At 46.4% G+C, this 22,406-nt stretch overlaps 1 protein-coding gene across 1 annotated transcript in view; it reads right to left on the reverse strand.

Annotated features, from left to right (window-relative positions):
* Positions 1 to 22,406, reverse strand: part of pcdh15b (protocadherin-related 15b) — a 1,128,636-nt gene that overhangs the window by 401,441 nt on the left and 704,789 nt on the right. The window contains exons 9-11 of the mRNA XM_078413191.1: positions 14,499 to 14,618; positions 12,404 to 12,514; positions 6,553 to 6,723 (exon numbers count right to left, since the gene is read on the reverse strand). Of these exons, the coding sequence (XP_078269317.1) occupies positions 6,553 to 6,723; positions 12,404 to 12,514; positions 14,499 to 14,618 (402 nt within the window). The remainder of the gene's footprint in view (positions 1 to 6,552; positions 6,724 to 12,403; positions 12,515 to 14,498; positions 14,619 to 22,406) is intronic.

Genomic DNA, 22,406 nt, shown 5'->3' on the forward strand with positions numbered 1-22,406 from the left:
GCTGGCTCGAAGGGCTGAATGGCCTACTCCTGCATCTATTGTCTATTGTCTATTGTCTATTTGTTCAATATCTCTCTCTCTATATATATATCCATATATCACCGTCTATATCTCTCATTTCACTTTCACCCTGACTCTCAAGTCTGTAAAAGGGTCTCGACCCAAAACTAGCACCTTTTCAATCACAATCAATCACAATCGTACTTTATCAGTTTAGCAACATGCGAGGAATTTCATTTGCCATACAGTCATAACAATAAAAAAAGCAACAGGACACACAAAATACATTTTAACATGAACATCCACCACAGCGACTCTTCCGCATTCCTCACAGTGATGGAAGGGGGGAAAAAAGTTCAACCTCTCCCTTCTTTGTCCTCCAGCGGTGGGGGGCCTCTAACCTTCCGTTGACGGGACAATCTTACTCCCTTGGCCTGCAGCGAACCTTCCTCATCGGGGCAATCAAGCTCCTGCATCTCGACTTCCCCGCACCGGCCGATTTACCTCAGGTCGGGGCTATCGAACCTCGCGCGGCTTTGGAGCTTCCCGACTCCGGTCTCAACCCGAGAATGCGAGCTCCTTGAAGTTAAAGTCGATCCAGGAAAGGAATCGCACGCTAAGAAGATGATAAGTCCACGCCCCAGGCGCGGTGGGGCTCAAAGTCAGTCCCGGGCAAGGCCTCCAGCTCCACGATGTTAGGCCGCAGAGCGACCGGAGATGCGGTCCGGAAAACAATCGCATCTCCAGGCGAGGTAAGAGATTGAAACAAAGGGTTCCCCCGACCCCCTCCCCCACCCCCCACATAAAACAAACCAGAGAACATTAACACATACTTTTTAAGCTCGCCAAAAATAACAGAAAAAGGACGAAAAGGACAGACAGACTGTCGGCGAGGCTGCCATCGCTGACATCACCACCCGGTTTTCTTTTCTCTATTCTCCTGAGATGCTGCCTGACCCGCTGGATTACTCTCAGCTTTTTGTGTCTGTCTTCTAGTGAATTCATTTCAATAGACAATAGACAATAGGTGCAGGAGGAGGCCATTCGGCCCTTCGAGCCAGCACCCCCATTCAATGTGATCATGGCTGATCATTCTCAATCAGTACCCCGTTCCTGCCTTCTCCCCATACCCCCCTGACTCCGCTATCCTTAAGAGCTCTATCCAGCTCTCTCTTGAATGCATTCAGAGAATTGGCCTCCACTGCCTTCTGAGGCAGAGAATTCCACAGGAAAAAATAAAATCCCTTATCAGCATCCCTGCACGCAGTGGAGGTAATCACATTACCTGCTCACATTAATTAAGAAAACGTAGAAGACTCCAGTGTGTACAAGGAAAGAACACCGTCGAGGATTTGCGGCTTGACTTGTTTTCCAGTGACAACCGACAATAACACAGCTCGGAGCTGCATATCTGGTTTGCAACGTACATTGTTCTGGCTTAGCACGGTGTAAGATTTTACATTCTGCCGAATAATGCTCGATTATATCGGGAATGTTGACACATAAGAAGAGTGACAATGGAAACAGTGCAGGCTAGATGTCTCGACAGCTGCAAGCTGAAAGCAGCTTCACTTCGTATTTTCCGACAATCCGGGAAAAAACCACAACTGCAATGAATGAAATTAACAATTTAACCAATTCATCCGTCCGCAGTGGACGAGACATTTTAGATTTTTTTAGATTTAGAGATTCAGCACAGAAACAGGCCCTTCGGCCCACCGGGTCCGCGCCGCCCAGCGATCCCCGCACACTAACACTATCCTACACTCACTAGGGACAATTTTTACATTTTACCCAGCCAGTTAACCTACAAACCTGCACGTCTTTGGAGTGTGGCAGGAAACCGAAGATCTCGGAGGAAACCCATGCAGGTCACGGGGAGAACGTACAAACTCCGTACAGACGGCGCCCGTAGTCAGGATCGAACCCGAGTCTCCGGCGCTGCATTCGCTGTAAGGCAGCAACTCTACCGCTGCGCCACCGTTTGAATTGTTAATATCTCTCAATTTCATCAGCAGAAATGGTAAAAAAAACACCAGAGGAAATGTTATTAAACAGCCCACGAGGGTGAGATAAGAAGAATTTTGTTCTCTCATCATTTCAAGTAACATTTCAGATGAAGCGTTGGTGCAAGGCATGGGTAAAATTGGAAATGTTCATGTTAGTTAATGGGCAGCACGGTGGCGCAGCTGGTAAAGCCGATACCTTGTGGCGCCAGAGGAGCAGGTTCAATCCTGACCTCGGGAGCTGTCCGGGTGCAGTTTTACACATTTTCCCCACATGGGTTTTCCTCCGGGTGCTCCGGTTTCCCCACCTGAAATCCCAAAGATGCGAGCATCGTTAGGTTAATTGGCCGCTGTAAACTGCCCCGGAGTGTGCAGTTAGGTGAGTGGTAGAATCTGGGGGGGGAATTAATGGCAAATATGGAGAGAATAAAGTTGGATTAGATTAGTGCAGAGTTTGTGAAATTGGGTTGGCGATGGTCATGATGCACTGGTAGGCCGATGCTATGCTGCGTCACTCAAGAAAAAGAAAAGGAACAAGTGTCTATAATGGAGGACTCTGGGGATTTGGCAACCAAATTTCAACAGTTTTATTGAAGGTATTTCCCTTTAAGTTTGCTTTATTTTCATTTAGTTTTGTTTAGTTTACAGCCCAGAAACAGGCCCTTCGGCCCACCGATTCCGCACCGACCAGCGATCCCTGCGACCAGCACTGTCCTACACACACAATGGACAATTTAACATTGATACCACGCCAATTAACCTACAGACCTGTACGTGTGAAAGGAAACCGAAGATCTCTGAGAAAACGCACGCGGTCACGGTGAGAACGTAAAAACTCCGTGCAGACAGCACCCGTAGTCGGGATCGAACCCGGGTCTCTGGCGCTATTTTAATGCTGTAAGGCAGCAACTCTACCACTGCGCCACCGTGCCGTCTCCAATTTTAATGGATTTTGTGCATTTTAATGGTACCTTTCCTCTTGAACCTTTGGAATTTTCCGCTGGACCTGCGACACTGAACTAATATTGAATATTAATATTAATATAGTCTGAAGAAGGGTCTCGACCCGAAACGTCACCCATTCCTTCTCTCCCGAGATGCTGCCCGACCCGCTGAGTTACTCCAGCATTTTGTCGTATGTTGAAAGGCTGGAGCGATTGGGCTTGTATACACTGGAATTTAGAAGGATGAAGGGGGATCTTATTGAAACATATAAGATAATTAGGGGATTGGACACATTAGAGGCAGGAAACATGTTCCCAATGTTGGGGGAGTCCAGAACAAGGGGCCACAGTTTAAGAATAAGGGGTAGGCCATTTAGAACGGAGATGAGGAAGAACTTTTTCAGTCAGAGAGTGGTGAAGGTGTGGAATTCTCTGCCTCAGAAGGCAGTGGAGGCCAGTTCGTTGGATGCTTTCAAGAGAGAGCTGGATAGAGCTCTTAAGGATAGCGGAGTGAGGGGGTATGGGGAGAAGGCAGGAACGGGGTACTGATTGAGAGTGATCAGCCATGATCGCATTGAATGGCGGTGCTGGCTCGAAGGGCTGAATGGCCTACTCCTGCACCTATTGTCTATTGTCTATTGTCTATTCGATTTAAGCCAGCATCTGCATTTTTTAATTTTCCTACTGAACTAATAGTGTTGGGAGTTGAAACGCTATTAACATTGTAACAGTTTCACATCTACAGCCCATGATTTACTAAACATTATGGTTATCGATTTGTTCTATACCTTTTAATACCTCTCCCTTGACTCTCAGTCTGAAGAAGGGCCTCGACCCGAAACGTCACCTATTCCTTCCCTCCAGAGATGCTGCCTGTCCCGCTGAGTTACTCCAGTATTGTGTGTCTATGTTATGGTTCCAGAGTCGTACAGTGGAGGGAAATATCCATGCTCAGCATCAGCCACCAGCACTGAAGGGGGCAATCTGAATTGATGTGTGAATTGGTGTTGTTTAAGTATAAGCATTGTGTGGGAGAAGCTGGATTTCTATCTTCACAACCAGCAGTCATCGCGGCTTAAAGTTTCCGTGGCATAACGAAATAATTGACTCCACAATTAAAATGTAACTAGCTTATTTTAAAAATCATTTCCAAAGTTATCGATAACCAACTGGATTTAGATCCAAAATTAATAATGTTAGGATTATCAGAACACATTACAAACTTTACGCTAAGTCAGAGACGCTTTCTTGACTACAGTTTAATAACTGCGAAAAAATTAATACTTAAATTTTGGGAAAAAAACAGTAACCCCCACAATTAAAATGTGGATTACGGAAATGACCGAGACCTTGCATTTGGAAAAAATAAGGTTTGCCTTAATTGACAAACCAGATCTATTTATAAAAATATGGTCTCCATTTATTGAATTTTTTAAAAAAGTAAATGGGTTTGTCACAAAACTAAAATTTAAAACGAAAGTTAAAACTTGAATTTAGGGTTGGATGTACAACTATACTCACTAACTCCCGGATCTATCCCCATAATCTTTATGTTTGTAATTCTCTTTTTTCTTTGCTTTCTCTCTATTAGTTTATAGTCTTTTTTTTCCAGTCTCTTTTCATCTTTATTTTTTCTTTAAAAATTTAAAAATTGAAGCTATGTAAGAATTCTATAACCAGTTTGTCGTTTATTATTATTTGTACATATGCTTTAAAAAAATTAAAATTAGAAATGGCTTGGATGTGAAAAAAAAAAAAAATGTAACTAGCTACCGAGGACAATTTAACTGCTCCACCTGTCCACGATACACCAAAACATATTGTTTATGTCTCTCAACTTCAGTAGTCAAAATGGTGAATGGCATAAGCCTTGTCGAAGCAGCATGATTCACCTTCCTTGCTTAATGTGGTCACTTCCAAGGAGTTCCAGAAGCAGCATTTTTAGCTGCGTGGTCATTTATCCCTTTGACATAATTTCACGCTTCCCAATCTAGACTGTTAACACGCGCCGCAATCAAAGCGGTTTGCTATCATTAAAGTCTGTTGCAGTACATTGAGTCAAACAGCATGGAAACGGGCCCTTTGGCCCAACTTGCCCACGCTGACCGACATGTCCCATCTACACGAGTCCCACCTGCCGGCGTTTGGCTCATATCCCTCTAAACCTGTCCTGGAGCGACTAGGCTTGTATATGCTGGAATTTAGAAGGATGAGAGGGGATCTCATAGAGGCATATCAAATTATAAAAGGACTGGACAAGCTAGATGCAGGAAAAATGTTCCCAATGTTGGGGGAGTCCAGAACCAGGGTCCACGGTCTTTGAATAAAGGGGAGGCCATTTAAAACTGAGGTGAGAAGGAACTTTTTCACCCAGAGAGTTGTGAATTTGTGGAATTCTCTGCCAAATCACTGGATGGATTTAAGAGAGAGTTAGATAGAGCTCTCGGGGCTAGTGGAATCAAGGGATATGGGGAGAAGGCAGGCACGGGTTACTGATTGTGGATGATCAGCTATGATCACAATGTTGGTTTGAAGGGCCAAATGGCCTCCTCCTGCACCTATTTTCTATGTTTCTATGTATCTAACCGTTCCTCAGTCCACCTGTCCAACTGATTAATGGTGAATGGCATAAACATTAATGAAGCAACATGAATGACCTTCCTTGCTTAATGTGGCCGATGTTACCTGGGTCACTTCGAAGGAATCCAGCAGCGAAAATCTCAGCAGGGTAGTCACATTTTTCTTTGCCACAATTTCATGCTTTCCAATCTAGGCTCTTAACATCCGCAGTACTCAAAGTAGTTTGCCATCATAAATTTCAGATTGCAGTAAATTTAGTTTGGAGATAGAGCACGGAAAAAGGCCCTTCGGCCTACCGAATCTGCACCGACCAGCGATCCCCACGCACTGGGGACAATTTACATTCTATACCAAGCCAATTAACCTACAAACCTGTACGTCTTTGGAGTGTGAGAGGAAACTAAAGATCTCAGTGGGTGAGAAAGTGGGATAACATAGACCTAGTGCGAATGATAGATGGTTAGCACGGACTTGGCGGGCCGAAGAGCATGTTTCCACACTGCATTTCTAAACTAAAATAAAAAACTAAACAAAGTAAAGGGACATACTTATGATTGCATGATGAGCAGAAGGTGGAGACCATGTATATATAAACATCTACACAAGCCAGTTGCATAGGAAGGAACTGCAGACGCTGGTTCACCCTGAGCCAGTTGCCCCATTGTCTAGTTTAGTTTTGGTTTAGAGTTACAGCGCGGAAACAGTGCCCATCGGCCCGCCGAGTCAGCGCCAACCAGTGATCCCTGCACATTAACGCTATCCCACACGCACTAGGGACCATTTTACATTCATACCAAGCCAATTCACCTACAAACCTGTACGTCTTTGGAGTGTGAGAGGAAACTAAAGATCTCAGAGAAAACCCCACGCGGGTCGCGGGGAGAACGTACAAACTCCACACAGACATGCACCCGTGGCCAGGATCGAACCCGGGTCTCCAGTGCTGTACGGCAGCAGCTCTGCCGCTACGACACGGTGCGGCCACGACAGACAGTGTACAACTCGCCACGGTGAGTGCCTACCGGGTCCGTGAGCTCGGGGAGACTGGCTTTGTACTTCAGAGGATGGCAATCCCTGGTGTTATTGACCAATTCGCATGGGAGGAACTTTGGGCCGAGATCATCTCCATCCAACACGTCGACAGTCAGCGTCGTGGTGCTGGTTCTTCTGTTCAGCGGGTTTGGAGCTCTGTCCTGTGGATCAATGAGAACAAAAGCCTGAATGCGTCGCATGGATTCAGACAACATTTATGTCACAGCAACAATTTGAGGCGCAGGGGGTAAGGTTGCCGCCTTGGAACGCCAGAGACCCGGGTTCGATCCCGACTACGGGTGCTTGCCTGCACGTTCTCCACCGTGACCTGCGTGGGTTTTCTCCGAGATCTTCGGGTTTCCTCCCACGCTCCAAAGACATACAGGTTTGTAGGTGAATTGGCTTGGTATGAATGTAAAATGGTCCCTGGTGCGTGTGGGATAGCGTTAATGTGCAGGGATCACTGGTTGGCGCTGACTCGGCGGGCCGATGGGCACTGTTTCGGCGCTGTAACTCTAAACCAAAACTAAACTAGACAATGGGGCAACTGGCTCAGGGTGAACCAGCAACTGCAGTTCCTTCCTATGCAACTGGCTTGTGTAAATGTTTATATATACATGGTCTCCACCTTCCCCTCATCATGCAATCATAAGTATGTCCCTTTACTTTGTTTAGTTTTTTAATTTTAGTTTAGAAATGCAGTGTGGAAACATGTTCTTCAGCCCACCAAGTCCATGCTAACCATCGATCATTCGCACTAGGTCTATGTTATCCCACTTTCTCACCCACTCCCGACACACTAGAGGCCAATTTACAGAGGCCAATTAACCTCCAAACCCACATTAGTACGGGTGTCAGGGGTTATGGGGAGCAGGAGAATGGGGTTAAGAGGGAAGGATAGATTAGCCATGATTAAATGGCGGACTAGACGATGGGCCGAATGGCCTAATTCTGCTCCGATCACTTATGAACTTATGACCCTTAGTAATCAAGATTCTGTCCATTTTATGAACGTTCTTGGGATGTGGGAGGAAACCAGAGCACCTGGAGAAAACCCACTCGGTCACAGGGAGAATGAGCAAACTCCACACAAGCACCGCACAAACCCAGGTCTCTGGCGCAGTGAGGCAGCAGCTCGACCGGCTGCTCCACTTGTACCTCCTCTGCGATTTATTTTATCATCTCGTACGTGATTAATTCCCCCATTAAAGTCATCCTTTGCTCTCTGCCTCAATTAATCCTCGGTGGAAGCAAGTTCTAAATTGGCATATTTTTCTTTTCAATGTATTGATCCTGCACAAGAATCGTTCAGGGTTTGCTACTCAGATGATGGAGATACCAGCAGTATTCACTTTCATTTCATATAACGCCAAAGGCAACCCCTGCATGATGCGCAAGTGCAGACAGACACAGAAATCCAGCAGTTGCCAGGATTCATAAGGTCATTAGTGATAGTAGAATGAGGCCATTTGGCCCATCAAGTCTACTCCACCAGTCAACCATAGCTGATCTATCTCTCCCTCCTAACCCCATTCTAGACAATAGACAATAGGTGCAGGAGTAGGCCATTCGGCACTTCGAGCCAGCGCCACCATTCAATGTGATAATTCTCCTGCCTTCTCCTCATAACCCCTGACACCTGTACTAATCAAAAATCTATCTCTACCTTAGAAATATCCACTGACTTGGCCTCCACGGCCTTCTGTGGCAAAGAATCCCACAGATTCACCACCCGCTGACTAAAGAAATTTCTCCTCATCTCCTTCCTAAAAGAACATCCTTTAATTCTGAGGCTGTGACCTCTAGTCCTAGACTCTCCCACTGGTGGAAACATCCTCTCCACATTCGCTCTATCCAAGCCTTTCACTATTCTGTATGTTTCAATTAGACTCCCCCCCCCCCAAATCTTCTAAACTCCAGCGAGTGCAGGCCCAGTGCCAACAAATGCTCATCATAGGTTAACCTACTCATTCCTGGGATCATTCTTGTAAACCTCCTCTGGACCCTCTCCAGAGCCAGCTCATCCTTCCTCAGATATGGGGCACAAATTTGCTCGCAATATTCCAAATGCGGCCTGACCAGCGCCTTGTAGAGCCTCAACATTGCATCCCTGTTTTTGTATACAAGCCCTCTTGAAATAAATGCTAGCATTGAGTTTGTTTTCTTTACTACCGATTCGACTTGCAGATTAACTTTTTAGGAATCCTGCACCAGCACTCCCAAGTTCCCTTTGCAGCTCTGTTTTCTCACCCCATTTAGAACGTCGTTTCATGTATGAATTGCGTTAGAAATTAATTTCTACGTACATTTCACAATGAAGGGGAGTGCAAGGTCAGAAACCAGGTGAGGTTTTAGACACAAAATGCTGGAGTAACTCAGGAAGGCAGGAAGGATCTCTGGGAAGTAGGAATGGGTGACGTTTCGGGTTAAGACCCTTCGTCAGACCCGACCCGAAACGTCACCCATTCCTTCTCTCCAGAGATGCTGCCTGTCCCGCTGAGTTTCTCCAGCAATTTGTGTCTATCGTGGGTGTAACCACCAGAATCTGCAGTACCTTCCTACACATCAGGCTTAGATAACCTGCCAAATTCAATGTCAGTTACCAAGATATTTATCTGTGTTTGTTTCTCTGGAAGAGAAGCCTTCGGTTGATCATGTTTCAATTACTTTTGAAGGTGATAAACATGTCAAAAATGATTTGAATCACGAATCTTAAACTATATTATTATTTGCAGGAGCATTTCCATATCGCGAGGAAATGGTACACTCTAGGCTGACGTTGACACAATAATTAACATTGTTCCAAAACTTGATTTTTTTAAATCTGTATAAAATATAAGTCGTACACACAAGCAAGATTTCAAAGCACAATTATTCCAAGATAAATGCGCCACTTAAAATGGCCTCAAGATAATTACGTGCACTTTTCTGCCGTTCACCTTTTCTGCTAATGGAAATTGCATTATTTTCTAAAAGAAAATATCTATCGCTGTTTGCAATTTGCCAAAAAGAAAAATGTGTGCAATTGGGGCAATCACCCAACCTCAGTTGAATGACACAAAAATAAACTTACATTGCATTTCCGATCGAGTCGAATGCCCGGCATTGGACAGTGTAAAATTGTTCCTATACCATTGCAAAGAGTGCGAGTGAAATTCTTCAAATTAATGAATATGTTACGCTGAGTTGGGCTGAGTTACTCCAGCACTTTGTGTCAAGGGCAGGGAAGGAATTTGGGACCTTGGCTGCAAGGCAGAAGCATTGGTTTCTGTGCAGCCCTTGCAAAGGTTCCAACACAATGTCAGTTATCAAGATATTTATCTGTGCCTAATTTTTCTGGAAGAGAAGTTGGGGCGGCACGGTGGCGCAGCGGCAGAGTTGCTGCCTTATCGCGGTGTCAGCGCCGGAGAGACCCGGGTTCGATCCCGATTACGGGTGCTTGTCTGTACGGAGTTTGTACGTTCTCGCCGTGTCCCGCTTGGGTTTTCTCCGAGATCTTCGGTTTCCTCCCACACTCCAAAGACGCACAGGCTTGTAGGTTAATTGGCTTGGTTTAAGTGTAAAATTGTCCCTAGTCGATGTAGGGTAGTGTTAGTGATTGAGCGGGGATCGCTGGTCGGTGCGGACTCGGTGGGCCAGAGGGCCTGTTTCCGCGCTGTCTCTCTAAACTAAACTGAACTAACACATCTGCACTCCTCATGTAGTTTGGGATGGCGGTGGGGGGTAGCGAGGAGAGTGTGGGGGGGGGGGGGAGGGTAGGAGGGTTGGGGAACAACCTGCTTAGATTCATCATTTGCTATTGAGGGCGTGCAGCATAGGTTTACTAGGTTAATTCCCGGAATGGCGGGACTGTAATATGTTGAAAGACTGGAGCGACTAGGCTTGTATACACTGGAATTTAGAAGGATGAGAGGGGATCTTATCGAAACGTATAAGATTATTAAGGGGTTGGACACATTAGAGGCAGGAAACATGTTCCCAATGTTGGGGGAGTCCAGAACCGGGGGCCACAGTTTAAGAATAAGGGGTCGGCCATTTAGAACTGAGATGAGGAAAAACTTTTTCAGTCAGAGAGTTGTGAATCTGTGGAATTCTCTGCCTCCGAGGGCAGTGGAGGCCAATTCTCTGAATACATTCAAGAGAGAGCTAGATAGAGCTCTTAAGGATAGTGGAGTCAGGGGGTATGGGGAGAAAGCAGGAACGGGGTACTGATTGAGAATGATCAGCCATGATCACATTGAATGATGGTGCTGGCTCGAAGGGCCGAATGGCCTACTCCTGCACCTATTGTCTATTGTCTATCAGCAATGAAGTTGCGAATTTGCCTGTCTGACTTTATGCCGGACTAACCTAGTTCGTCTACACATGCGTGGTGCACTCGTGTCCTTATGCGTGAACCAGCCACAGCAGCCCCTTGTTTCTATCACTGGAGAATGCTCTGGGTTTGTTTCCTTCACTCACTCTGCGCCGGTTCATGATTTCCAAAGCTCTTTGTGGGCGAGTACTAAGCATTTCTTCACTGTAAAGTCAGCGTGCAACTGTTTGCCCAGCCTGAAGGATATCACGCCCTACAGGTAAAGACAAAAAAGTTGGAGTAGCTCAGCGGGACAGGCAGCATCTCTGGAGAGAAGGAATGGGTGACGTTACAGGTCGAGACCCTTCCCCGAAACATCACCCATTCCTTCTCTCCAGAGATGCTGCCTGTCCCACTGAGTTACTCCAGCTTTTTGTGTCTATCATCGGTTTAAACCAGCATCTGCAGTTCCTTCCGACGCATGTCCAACAGGTAGTTCAATGTTTAGAATTGAAAGCATGCAGTGTGACTGAAAGTTTTTAGGAGCAGAATTAGGCAATTTGTTCCATCAATGGAATGTTGGCCTTCATAACAAGAGGAGTTGAGTATAGGAGCAAAGAGGTCCTTCTACAGTTGTACCGGGCCCTGGTGAGACCGCACCTGGAGTACTGTGTGCAGTTTTGGTCTCCAAATTTGAGGAAGGATATTCTTGCTATGGAGGGCGTGCAGCGTAGGTTCACTAGGTTAATTCCCGGAATGGCGGGACTGTCGTATGTTGAAAGGCTGGAGCAATTAGGCTTGTATACACTGGAATTTAGAAGGATGAGGGGGGATCTTATTGAAACATATAAGATAATTAGGGGGATTGGACACATTAGAGGCAGGAAACATGTTCCCAATGTTGGGGGAGTCCAGAACAAGGGGCCACAGTTTAAGAATAAGGGGTAGGCCATTTAGAACGGAGATGAGGAAGAACTTTTTCAGTCAGAGAGTGGTGAAGGTGTGGAATTCTCTGCCTCAGAAGGCAGTGGAGGCCAGTTCGTTGGATGCTTTCAAGAGAGAGCTGGATAGAGCTCTTAAGGATAGCGGAGTGAGGGGGTATGGGGAGAAGGCAGGAACGGGGTACTGATTGAGAGTGATCAGCCATGATCGCATTGAATGGCGGTGCTGGCTCGAAGGGCTGAATGGCCTACTCCTGCACCTATTGTCTAAGTCTACTCTGCCATTCAATCATGGCTGATTTATCTTTCCCTCTCATCCCCATTCTCCTGCCTTCTCCCCATAACCCGCACTAGTCAAGAATCTGTATATCATGTATTTTTACTTTTCTGGTCGAGTCAAATGCCCGACAATTGTATATTAACAGTATAAATCTGGTAATATACAATTGAATTGAGTACTTCATTGTCACATGTGACAAATCACAGTGAAATTCTTTGCTTGCACACCCAAGGTATGCAAATGGTCGCCACGTAAAGGGCGCTTACAAAGTTATTGTAAGTTGTAAAGCGTGTGAGTGAAATTCTTCAAATAAATAAATATCTTACGTTGGCTTGAACAATGACATGGTACCGTGTTTTTTCTTCATAGTTTAGCCGTCTCCGTAAGACCACAGCTCCTGTTAATGAGAGTGGAATATCGAATGCCCTACCAGATTCCTAAGAACAAAAAAAAGATAAGTTCAAGTTTTCATGGTCAAATGTTGCTCAACTCCATGTGCTGCAAATTACCTCAATATTTTGCACCACGACATCTCACAACACACGATTCCTTTGCATCACAGCATCAGTTAATTAAAATAGTTTTCTGTCAGTGTCACATTATTAATGGCTTAATTGATTCTACAATACAGCGTTCCATCTACATGCCATCACGAGTATCACGTTCATTAACTTTTAGCATGGTTCGATGGAAAACAACATCATAAAAATGAAGCATTTATCACACTTAGCCAGTCATTTGTTTGAAATAAAGCTTTGATACTTAAAGCCAAAGTTAAATAACTTGCTGCACTAAGAGCTGAAACATGTTCATCCATGTTCCTATCCATGTTCTCCAGAGTTGCTGCCTGACCTGCTGAGTTACTCCAGCACTTTGTGTCCTTTTGCATATTAACCAGCATTTAGAGTCATAGTCATACAGCGTGGAAACAGGCCCTTCGGCCCATCTTGCCCATGCCAACCAACATGCCCCATCTATACAAGTTCCATCTGCCTGCGTTCGGATCACATCCCTCCAAACCTGTCCTGTCCATGTACCTGTCTAAATGCTTCTCAAACAATGCGATAGTACCAGCCTCAACTACCTCGTTCCATACACCCATCACCCATTGTGTAAAAAAGTTACTCCTCAGGTTCCTATTAAATCTTTCTCCCCTCACCTTAAACCTACGTCCTCAGGTTCTCGATTCCCCTATTGTGGGCAAACGACTCTGTGCATATGCCCGACCTATTCCTCTCGCGATTTTGTACACGTCAATAAAATCAGCCTTCATCCTCTTGCGCTCCAAGGAATAAAGTCCCAGCCTGCTCAACCTCTCCCTATGGTTCCAGTCCTGGCAACATCCTTGTAAATCTTCTCTGCAGCCTTTCCAGCTTTTGCAGTTCCTTGTTTCTACACTGTGAAGACTGCTTGCCTTACTCTTTCTTGTGTTTGTTACTATCTGTGAACGGGAATAATTTGGAACAAATCAAGTCATGTCTAAAATTATGCTGTTGAAATCTCAACATTTGCCATTGGTGTCCAAATACAAGAAATTGTGCTCAAATAAAATATAATTAACAGCATTTTAACGGCATATTTTAAATTTAGATCATGATTTTTTTTTTTTAAAACAGCTAGACCCTGTCTGTCTGCAACACTCATTTTTGCCACGAGGTGTTTTTTTGGGGGGGATTTAATTTTAAAATAATCTGAGAAAAATCAAACTTAAACAAAGCTGCTCAACATTGAAAATGAGCTCCAGGATTCTCTGCAGGTTTCTCATGAGCAGCCGATGCAACTTCAATTTGGTCGAAGGTACACTTATCCATCTGTCCACGTCAAGAGCATCAAGTGGGGAAAACTATCTCCCTCATTAATTCCAGTCCGTGAGGAAGTATAGATCATGCTTCTTGATCATTTTTGTAGAATGCATGCAGAGTAAATAAGAAAAAAATGGAGTTGAAACTTTTGGGGGACTTGGTGAGGACAGTTATCACAGAAGTCCACAGAACATTACAGATTTAATAAGAACCTGAGGGGTAAAATTCTGAGGGTGTGTGGAGGTGAAAACAGCAGACGTGTACAAAATCATGAGAGGAATAGATCGGGTAGACACGCAGAATCTCTTGCCCACAGTAGGGGAATCGAGAGCCAGTGGACATGGGATTAAGGTGAAGGGGGAAAGGAACCCGAGGGGTACATTTTTGCAAACAGAGTATGATGCGTATATGGAATGAGCTGCCGGAGGAGGTAGTTGAGGCAGGTAGTATCGCAACGTTTAAGAAACATTTGGACAGGCACATGGAAAGGACAGGTTTAGAACAGGGATATGGAATGTTGATTAAGACTCTGTGCATTTACCCTACCTATTCCTCTCATGATCTAATAAAACTTCTGGAAAAACACCCTTAATCTTCCTGCACTCCTAGGAATACTTACGGGATCATTTGGATTTTGCTGGATGACATATTCAATCTGTCCATTTGGCCCATCATCAATGTCGAGTGCTCCATTTCTTCCAGAGAAGCCAGTGAAAATGGTTGTCCCAACTGGGGTCAACTGCAGATATAAAAGACAAATAAAATCAGTTTTATGCTACCCCATAATCAAACGTGTACCAGCAAACAATTTATGTTAATGGAGAATATAATGGAAATACCTGAAGGTTGTAACAATCCATTAACCCAGTAACAACTATTAAACACTAGACCAAGTGGACCCGTTGGGCCCAAACCTCTCCTGCATTGGTGCAGCACCCTCCCCTCCCTCCCTCCCTCCCTCCCTCCCTCCCTCCCCCCTTCCCCTCCCCCCCCCCAACCCCCCTTATCCTCCCTCCCCCCCTCCCCTCCCTCCCTCCCTTTCTCCCTAGGAGATAGATTTAAACTTTAAAATGTGAATAACTTCAAAAATATAACACCGATTTCAATGAAACTTCTTCCATTAGCACCAAAGGGACGACGGTGAGTAAGGTGGGCCTAAAATTGTCGCGCTATCGTGTACCGTTTCGGCTGTAGTTCAGGAACAAACAAACAAACAAGAGTTTTAGTATATAGATGTCTGAACCTGGAAATATGTTACACCTTGAGCGCAGTTTAGTTCAGAGATACAACATGGAGACAGGTCCTTCGGCCCACCGAGTCCAAGCCGACCAACAATTGCCCGTTCACACTGGATCTTTCTGTTTCTTACACACCACACACCAGTGGCAGTTTAAACAGGACAATTGACCCACAAAACTGCAAGTCTTTGGGATGTGGGAGGAAACCAGAGCACCAGGGGGAAACCCACGTGGTCACGGGGAGAACGTGCAAACTCGAGGTGAAGGTCGTGAGGCACTGTGAGGCAGCGACTCTACCGCTGCGCCACCCTCAATGGCATCGCTAGTTTTAATGCAGAGTCAACCATTGTTCTTAGATTAGGGTGGACAATAAACAATAGGCAATAATAGACAATAGGTGCAGGAGTGGGCCAATCGGCCCTTCGAGCCAGCACCGCCATTCAATGTGATCATGGCTGATCATTCTCAATCAGTACCCCATTCCTGCCCTCTCCCCATACCCCCTGACTCCGCTATCATTACGAGCTCTATCTAACTCTCAAGCTCAGGCTTTCAGGTATATAAAGTCTGTTGCACATGAGCTCACAGGACTTAATCTCCAGCCGAGCATGAGAACTGCGCCGGAACACTGATTCTTCCAAAGGTCTCCAGTCCAAGCTTTAGCCGGCATTTCCAACCATCTTTGGAAGTTACAGCCTCTGAGGTTGAAACGTGTGAGATTCGGTTTTTATTTGCTATTTTCCCGTGCTATTTATATCGCAGTTTATTTGTGTTTTTCTCGTTGCTTTAACTGAAGTTGCATTGTTATTCCATTGCTATGTTCCCATTGCATGGTCATTGCTTCAATAAATGTTTGTGCTTTAAATTTTATATTGCCAGAGTGTTCTTCCTCCATCATTGATCCAAATCATCACGGGCGGCACGGTGGCGCAGCGGTAGAGTTGCTGCCTTACAGCGAATGCAGCGCCGGAGACTCAGGTTCGATCCTGACCACGGGCGCCGTCTGTACGGAGTTTGTACGTTCTCCCCGTGACCTGCGTGGGTTTTCTCCGAGATCTTCGGTTTCCTCCCACACTCCAAAGACGTACAGGTATGTAGGTTAATTGGCTGGGCAAATGTAAAAAAAATTGTCCCTAGTGTGTGTAGGACAGTGTTAATGTGCAGGGATCGCTGGGCGGCGCGGACCCGGTGGGCCGAAGGGCCTGTTTCCGCGCTGTATCTCTAAATCTAAAAAAAATCTAAATCTAAATCTAAACCTGTCAGTTTTCCCTTGCAAAGCCTAAATTCCTTGAATAGAAAATAAAAGACACGAAAAGTACAGCACAAGAACTGTAGGCCCCACAATGTCTGTGCTAAACGTTATGAGAGGGCGGTCACGGTGGCGCAGCGGTAGAGTTGCTGCCTCACAGCGCTTGCAACGCCGGAGACCCGGGTTCGATCCTGACTACGGGTGCTGTCTGTAGGGAGTTTGCACGTTCTCCCCGTGACCGCGTGGGTTTTCTCCGAGATCTAAGGATTCCACCCGCACTCCAAAGACGTACGGGGTTGTAGATAAATTGGCTTGGTAAAAGTGTAAATTGTCCCTAGTCTGAGGAGAATAGTGTTAGTGTGTGGGGATCGCTGGTCGGAGCAGACCCGGTGGGCCAAAGGGCCTGTTTCCGCGCTGTATCTCTAAACTAAACAAAACTAAACTATGCCAAGTTAAACTAATCTCATCTGCCTGCATGTGATCCATATACCTCTCTATAAGCCTCCTAATTACCACTTTCCTATCTGTCTCCACAACCATCCCGAGCAGCATGTTTCAGACACCCACCATTCTCTGTGCAAATACCATATCCTGTTTTCTCTTTAAACTTTCCCATGGCACCATCATGCTATGCCCTCTAGTTTTTGACATGGAGAAAATAGGTTCTGACTGTACCCTATTTCTGCCACTCATAATTTAGTATATATTTCCATCGGTTCTCCCCTCAACCTCTGACGTTCCAAGGAAAACAATTCAAGTATGTCCAGCCCCTTCCTGTAAACCTCTTAAACGATTAAAGATCTGAGCTTTTTTACGTGACAGAGAAAGGAAGGTTACTCCAATTGTAAGCTACAACACAGGAAAATAAAACTGATGGCGGAAGGAATCATAAAAATGGATTTTAAACACGGGGGAATAAAAGGAACGAGGAGCATGGTAAAAGGCAAAATAGAGAGAGTGCCGGTGGGGGGAGGGGAGAGTGGGGGTGGGGGGAGGGGGAGGGGGAAAGAAAGAATAGGGTGGGGAGGAAGGGGACAGTGGGGGGCAGGAGAGAATGGGGGTGGGGAGGAGGGGAGAGTGGGGGGAGGGGAGGGAGGTCAGGGGAGGGGGGAATAGGGGTGAGGAGGGGGGAAATGGGGGTGGAGGCAGGGCTGGGGGACTGGGGGTGGGGGCAGGGGAGGGGCAAGTTGGGGTGGGCTAGGAGGGATGGAGTGGGTCAGTGGGGGGAGGAGGGGGCATAAGGGGGATTGAGTGCAGGGGGGGAATTGATGGTGCGACAACACAGGAGAGACTTCGGGTCCTCTCACCCTCTCAGTCACACCCTCTCCCCTCCCCTTCCCCCCCTCTACAAGGAATGGACCCAACGGGGCCACTTGGCCTAGTCTATTACTAAAACTCTCTGTCTGTGTGTATGTGTGTTTGTGCAAAGCATAACTTTTATGGTTCGCACAGCCAAAACGGTACACCCTAGCGCCACCATTTTTGCACCGCCTTACTTACCATTATCATGGGCATAATATGTAACAACTCTCATTCAAATTGAACCTACATTTTTAAAGCTAGAGAGATTTTAAAGTTTAAACATTCAATTTCTAACCCATTTCCTGAAACTCTTCAGCGTATGATGTCATAATGCTCCACGTTCCACTTCATTTGCTCCTCACTCGGCAAAACAAGATGGCCGCCGGCAGCACCGCCGCCCTCAGTCCTTCCCTCTCCCCTCGCCTGGCCCCGGCCTCGCCCTCTTGCCCGGCCTCAGTCGTTCCCTCCCCCATCTCCCCTCGTCCAGCCTCAGTCGTTTCCTCGCTCCTCTCACCTCACCTTGTAGTCTATAGACTATAGACTATAGACTATAGACTATAGACTACAGACTATAGACTATAGACTATAGGCAAGAGACCATAGACTATAGACTACAGACCACAGACTATAGGTGCACGAGTAGGCCATTCGGCCTTTCAAGTCAGCACCGCCATTCAATGTGATCATGGCTGATCATTCTCAATCAGTACCCCGTTCCATCCTTCTCCCCATACCCCCTGACTTCACTATCCTTAAGAGCTCTATCTAGCTCTCTCTTGAATAGTCGAAGCAACGTTTCAGAAACTGTTAAGACAGGTACACGGATAGGACAGGTTTGGCACAAACGCGGGCTGGTTGGACTGATGCAGCTGAGACACGTTGGCCGGTGTGGGCAAGATGGGCTGAAGGGCCTGTTTCCAACACTGTCTGAAGAAGGGTCTCGACCCGAAACGTCACCCATTCCTTCTCTCCCGAGATGCTGCCTGACCTGCTGAGTTACTCCAGCATTTTGTGAATAAATCGATTTGTACCAGCATCTGCAGTTATTTTCTTATACTGTGTGGAACACTATGACTTTGCACGTCTGGCTTCGGACCAGGCACGGAGAGCTGCTGGAGTTCATTCTCTGGAACACAGGAGCACTGGGCATCATCAGCTAAACATTACAAAGCCGGCAGACCTGGGAACACATCCAAAAGGCTGTGCCAGACCTCAGAAAAACTCCCATCGATATTAACTTGCACCTGACCTGGCAGGGCATGAATGAACGGGCAAGGGGCCTTGACAAATGAGTCACTCTGAGCAGCTTGTCTGGAAGAGAGCAGTCTGGGAAATCCAACAGGGACTCCGCTGCCAAGAAAACGGCCAGAGTGAACGGTGACTGACGTGTCTTAATGTTGAATACGCGTGCAATGCTGGAGGGAAAGCTAGCCACCACGCAGAGGGATTGATTCGACCTGCATCGCTGGTCAGTGTATGGGAACATGATGCCTATGCTCTACAATATGTTTCGGTCTATCGTGGACAGATGTGGCAGTTAAATTGTCCTTGGTAGCTGGTTGCATTTTAATTGTGGAGTCAATTAAAATATTTTGGGAAATGTTTAAACCGGGAATGTTATAAGCCGCGACGATTGCTGGATGAGAAGAGAGAAATCCAGCTTCTGCTGCACGATGCTTATACTTAAACAGCACCAATTCACGCATCAATTCAGATTTCCCCCTTCAGTGCTGCAGCTGATGCTGAGCAAGGATATTTCCCTCCACTGTACGACTCTCGAACCACAACATAGACACAAAACGCACTGTATACCACATCACACACTGTATCCATCGCTTAGGATTAAATCATTCACCTAAACCGAACCCAATGGCAAGTGATTCTTTTCTCTCGTAACGAGCTAGGATCTCGCAATAAATCAGAACGCAACTTTTCTTTTTGTTGAAGGCAGACCTAAACAATCAAGCAAAGGATTGCTTGTGGTAAGTCAAAGTATAATGTGCAAGAAAGGCAATGGGGGATACAGCATGGAAACAGGCCCTTCGGCCCACCGAGTCAGCGCCGACCAACAATCCCCGCACACTAGCACTGTCCAACACACACGAAGGACGATTTACAATTTCACCAACGCCAATTAACCTACAAACCTGCACGTCTTTAGAGTGTGGGAGGAAACCGGAGCACCTGGAGAAAACCCACGCAGGTCACGGGGAGAACGTACAAACTCCGTACAGACAAAACACCCGTAGTCGGGATCGAACCTGGGTCTCTGGCGCTGTTAGACAGCAACTCTACTGCTGCGCCTCCTTGTTAGAGTGGAATTATTCACTCCGAAGGAAATAATTTGAAATAAGTTTACAGTCAGATAATTTGAGGGGAAAAAAAAGTGAAGAGTTAATTCTTCAGTCTTAAGAAATGACTGGGTGAAAGACAATAAATAAACACAGAAAATCCCAAAACACAAAGGTAAGAAATATTATGTGTAAAGGCAGTTCTGCTATAACATGATAGTCGTATTCTTCAGAACTATTTTGGAATAGAAGAACGCTTTACAAAATCAATTGTGTCAATGGGGGAAATGGGGTCAGGGGTTGGAAGGGTTTCAGATTGACAATAACAACGTTTTTTTCTGCAGAATTTTCAAAAATAAGTTTATTTTCCTTAAGGTGTAGGAAGGAACTGCAGATGCTGGTTTGCATTGAAGATCAGACACAAAATGCTGGAGTAAATCAGCGAGTCAGGCAGCATCTCAGGGGAAGAAAGAATGGGTGACGTTTCAGCACGAGACCCTTCTTGAGACTGAGAGTCAGGGGAGAGGGAAGTGGAAGGGTTCAAAGACCATGTAAGGTGTGAAAACAACAGATCAGAGCAGACAAAATGCGTAGGAAAGAACTGCAGAGGCTGGCTTAAATCAAAGATAGACACAAAATGCTGGAGTAACTCAGCGGGACAGGCAGCATCTCTGGAGAGACGGAACTGGTGATGTTTCGGGTCGAGACCCTTCCTCAGACTCAGTGTCACCGAAACGTCGCCCGTTCCTTCTCTCCAGAGATGCTGCCTTGACCCGCTGAGTTACTCCAGCTTTTTGCGTCTATCCTCGATTTAAACCAGCATCTGCAGTACTTTCCGACACATAGAACTGTACACCTCAGTAACGGGCCCTTCAGCCCACGATGTTTGTGCCGAACATGATGCCTAGTTGTGCAGGAAGGAACTTCAGATGCTGGTTTAAACCGAAGATGGATGGAGAAACTCAACGGGTCAGACAGCATCTGTAGAGAAAAGGAATCGGAGACGTTTCGGGTCGAGACCCTTCTTCAGTTTCCACCCGAAACGTCACCTGCTCGAGGTACAGAGTCCACACTGCCCTCTGTACAGAGTCCACACTGCCCTAGGTACAGAGTCCACATTGCCCTCTGTACAGAGTCCACACGGCCCTAGGTACAGAGTCCACACGGCCCTAGGTACAGAGTCCACGCTTTGAACAGTGGCGCCCAACTGCACTGCATGCCGGCAATCAACACAAAATGCTGGAGTAACTCAGCGGGTCAAGGCAGCATCTCTGGAGAAAAATCTGCTCATATGCCACAGGCACAACTGTAAGCTGCCTGACAAATCGTAAAAAAAAAGATCTCACCCCCGTCTCCGACTAGCTGCCAAAATGTTACAACGACAGTGACATTTTCCCAATATTCCCGACATTCGGAAGCAGTCAACACCATCGGAGGCTCTTGGGGCAGTTCTTCTGAGCAGGTGCTTCTAATAGACTCAGCCATAACTCTTTCCAGGTGAGACAAAGGTTCACCTGCACCTCCTCCAACCTCATCTATTGCATCCGCTGCTCTAGATGTCAACTTATTTACATCGGCGAAACCAAGCGCAGGCTCGGCGATCGCTTCGCTCAAAACCTGCGCTCGGTCCGCAATGACCAAACTGATCTCCCGGTGGCCGAGCACTTCAACTCCCCCTCCCATTCCCAGTCTGACCTTTCTGTCATGGGCCTCCTCCAGTGCCATAGTGAGGCCCACCGGAAATTGGAGGAACAGCACCTCATAGTTCGCCTGGGCAGTTTGCAGCCCAGTGGTATGAACATCGACCTCCAACTTTAGATAGTTCCTCTGTCCCTCCCGTCCCCTCCTCCTTCCCAGATCTCCCTCTATCTTCCTGTCTCCACCTATATCCTTCCTTTGTCCCGCCCCCCCTGACATCAGTCTGAAGAAGGGTCTCGACCCGAAACGTCACCCATTCCTTCTCTCCCGAGATGCTGCCTGACCTGCTGAGTTACTCCAGCATTTTGCGAATAAATACCTTCGATTTGTACCAGCATCTGCAGTTATTTTCTTATACAGCCATAACTCTCTCAGGTTCAACACGGGTGCAGGAGTAAGTCACTGGTGGCAACCTCTGCTCTGGTGCCCATAGGAGGTCCTGTGGTGGATGTTAAAGTTTCCGGAGACCTCAGGAATCAGCCTGCCCTGGGATGGAATATGCCTTTGCTGGGTTTAAACCTGCACAACCGCCCCCATTGAAGTCAACGGGAAGAAACTGTTGTCCATAGTGAAGAAATGGGAAGAAAATGGGAAGGAAGATGGGAGTCTGAGGGAGGGTCTCGATCGACCCGAAACATCACCCATTCATTCTCTCCAGAGATGCTGCCTGTCCCGCTGAGTTACTCCAGCTTTTTGGGTCTATCTTCAGAGTTTTTGATGTACTCTATCGAGGTGCTCCACAAGACCCG

This window comes from Rhinoraja longicauda, chromosome 16 (genome assembly GCF_053455715.1).
Source record: "Rhinoraja longicauda isolate Sanriku21f chromosome 16, sRhiLon1.1, whole genome shotgun sequence".
Classification (NCBI taxonomy): Eukaryota; Metazoa; Chordata; class Chondrichthyes; order Rajiformes; family Arhynchobatidae; genus Rhinoraja; species Rhinoraja longicauda.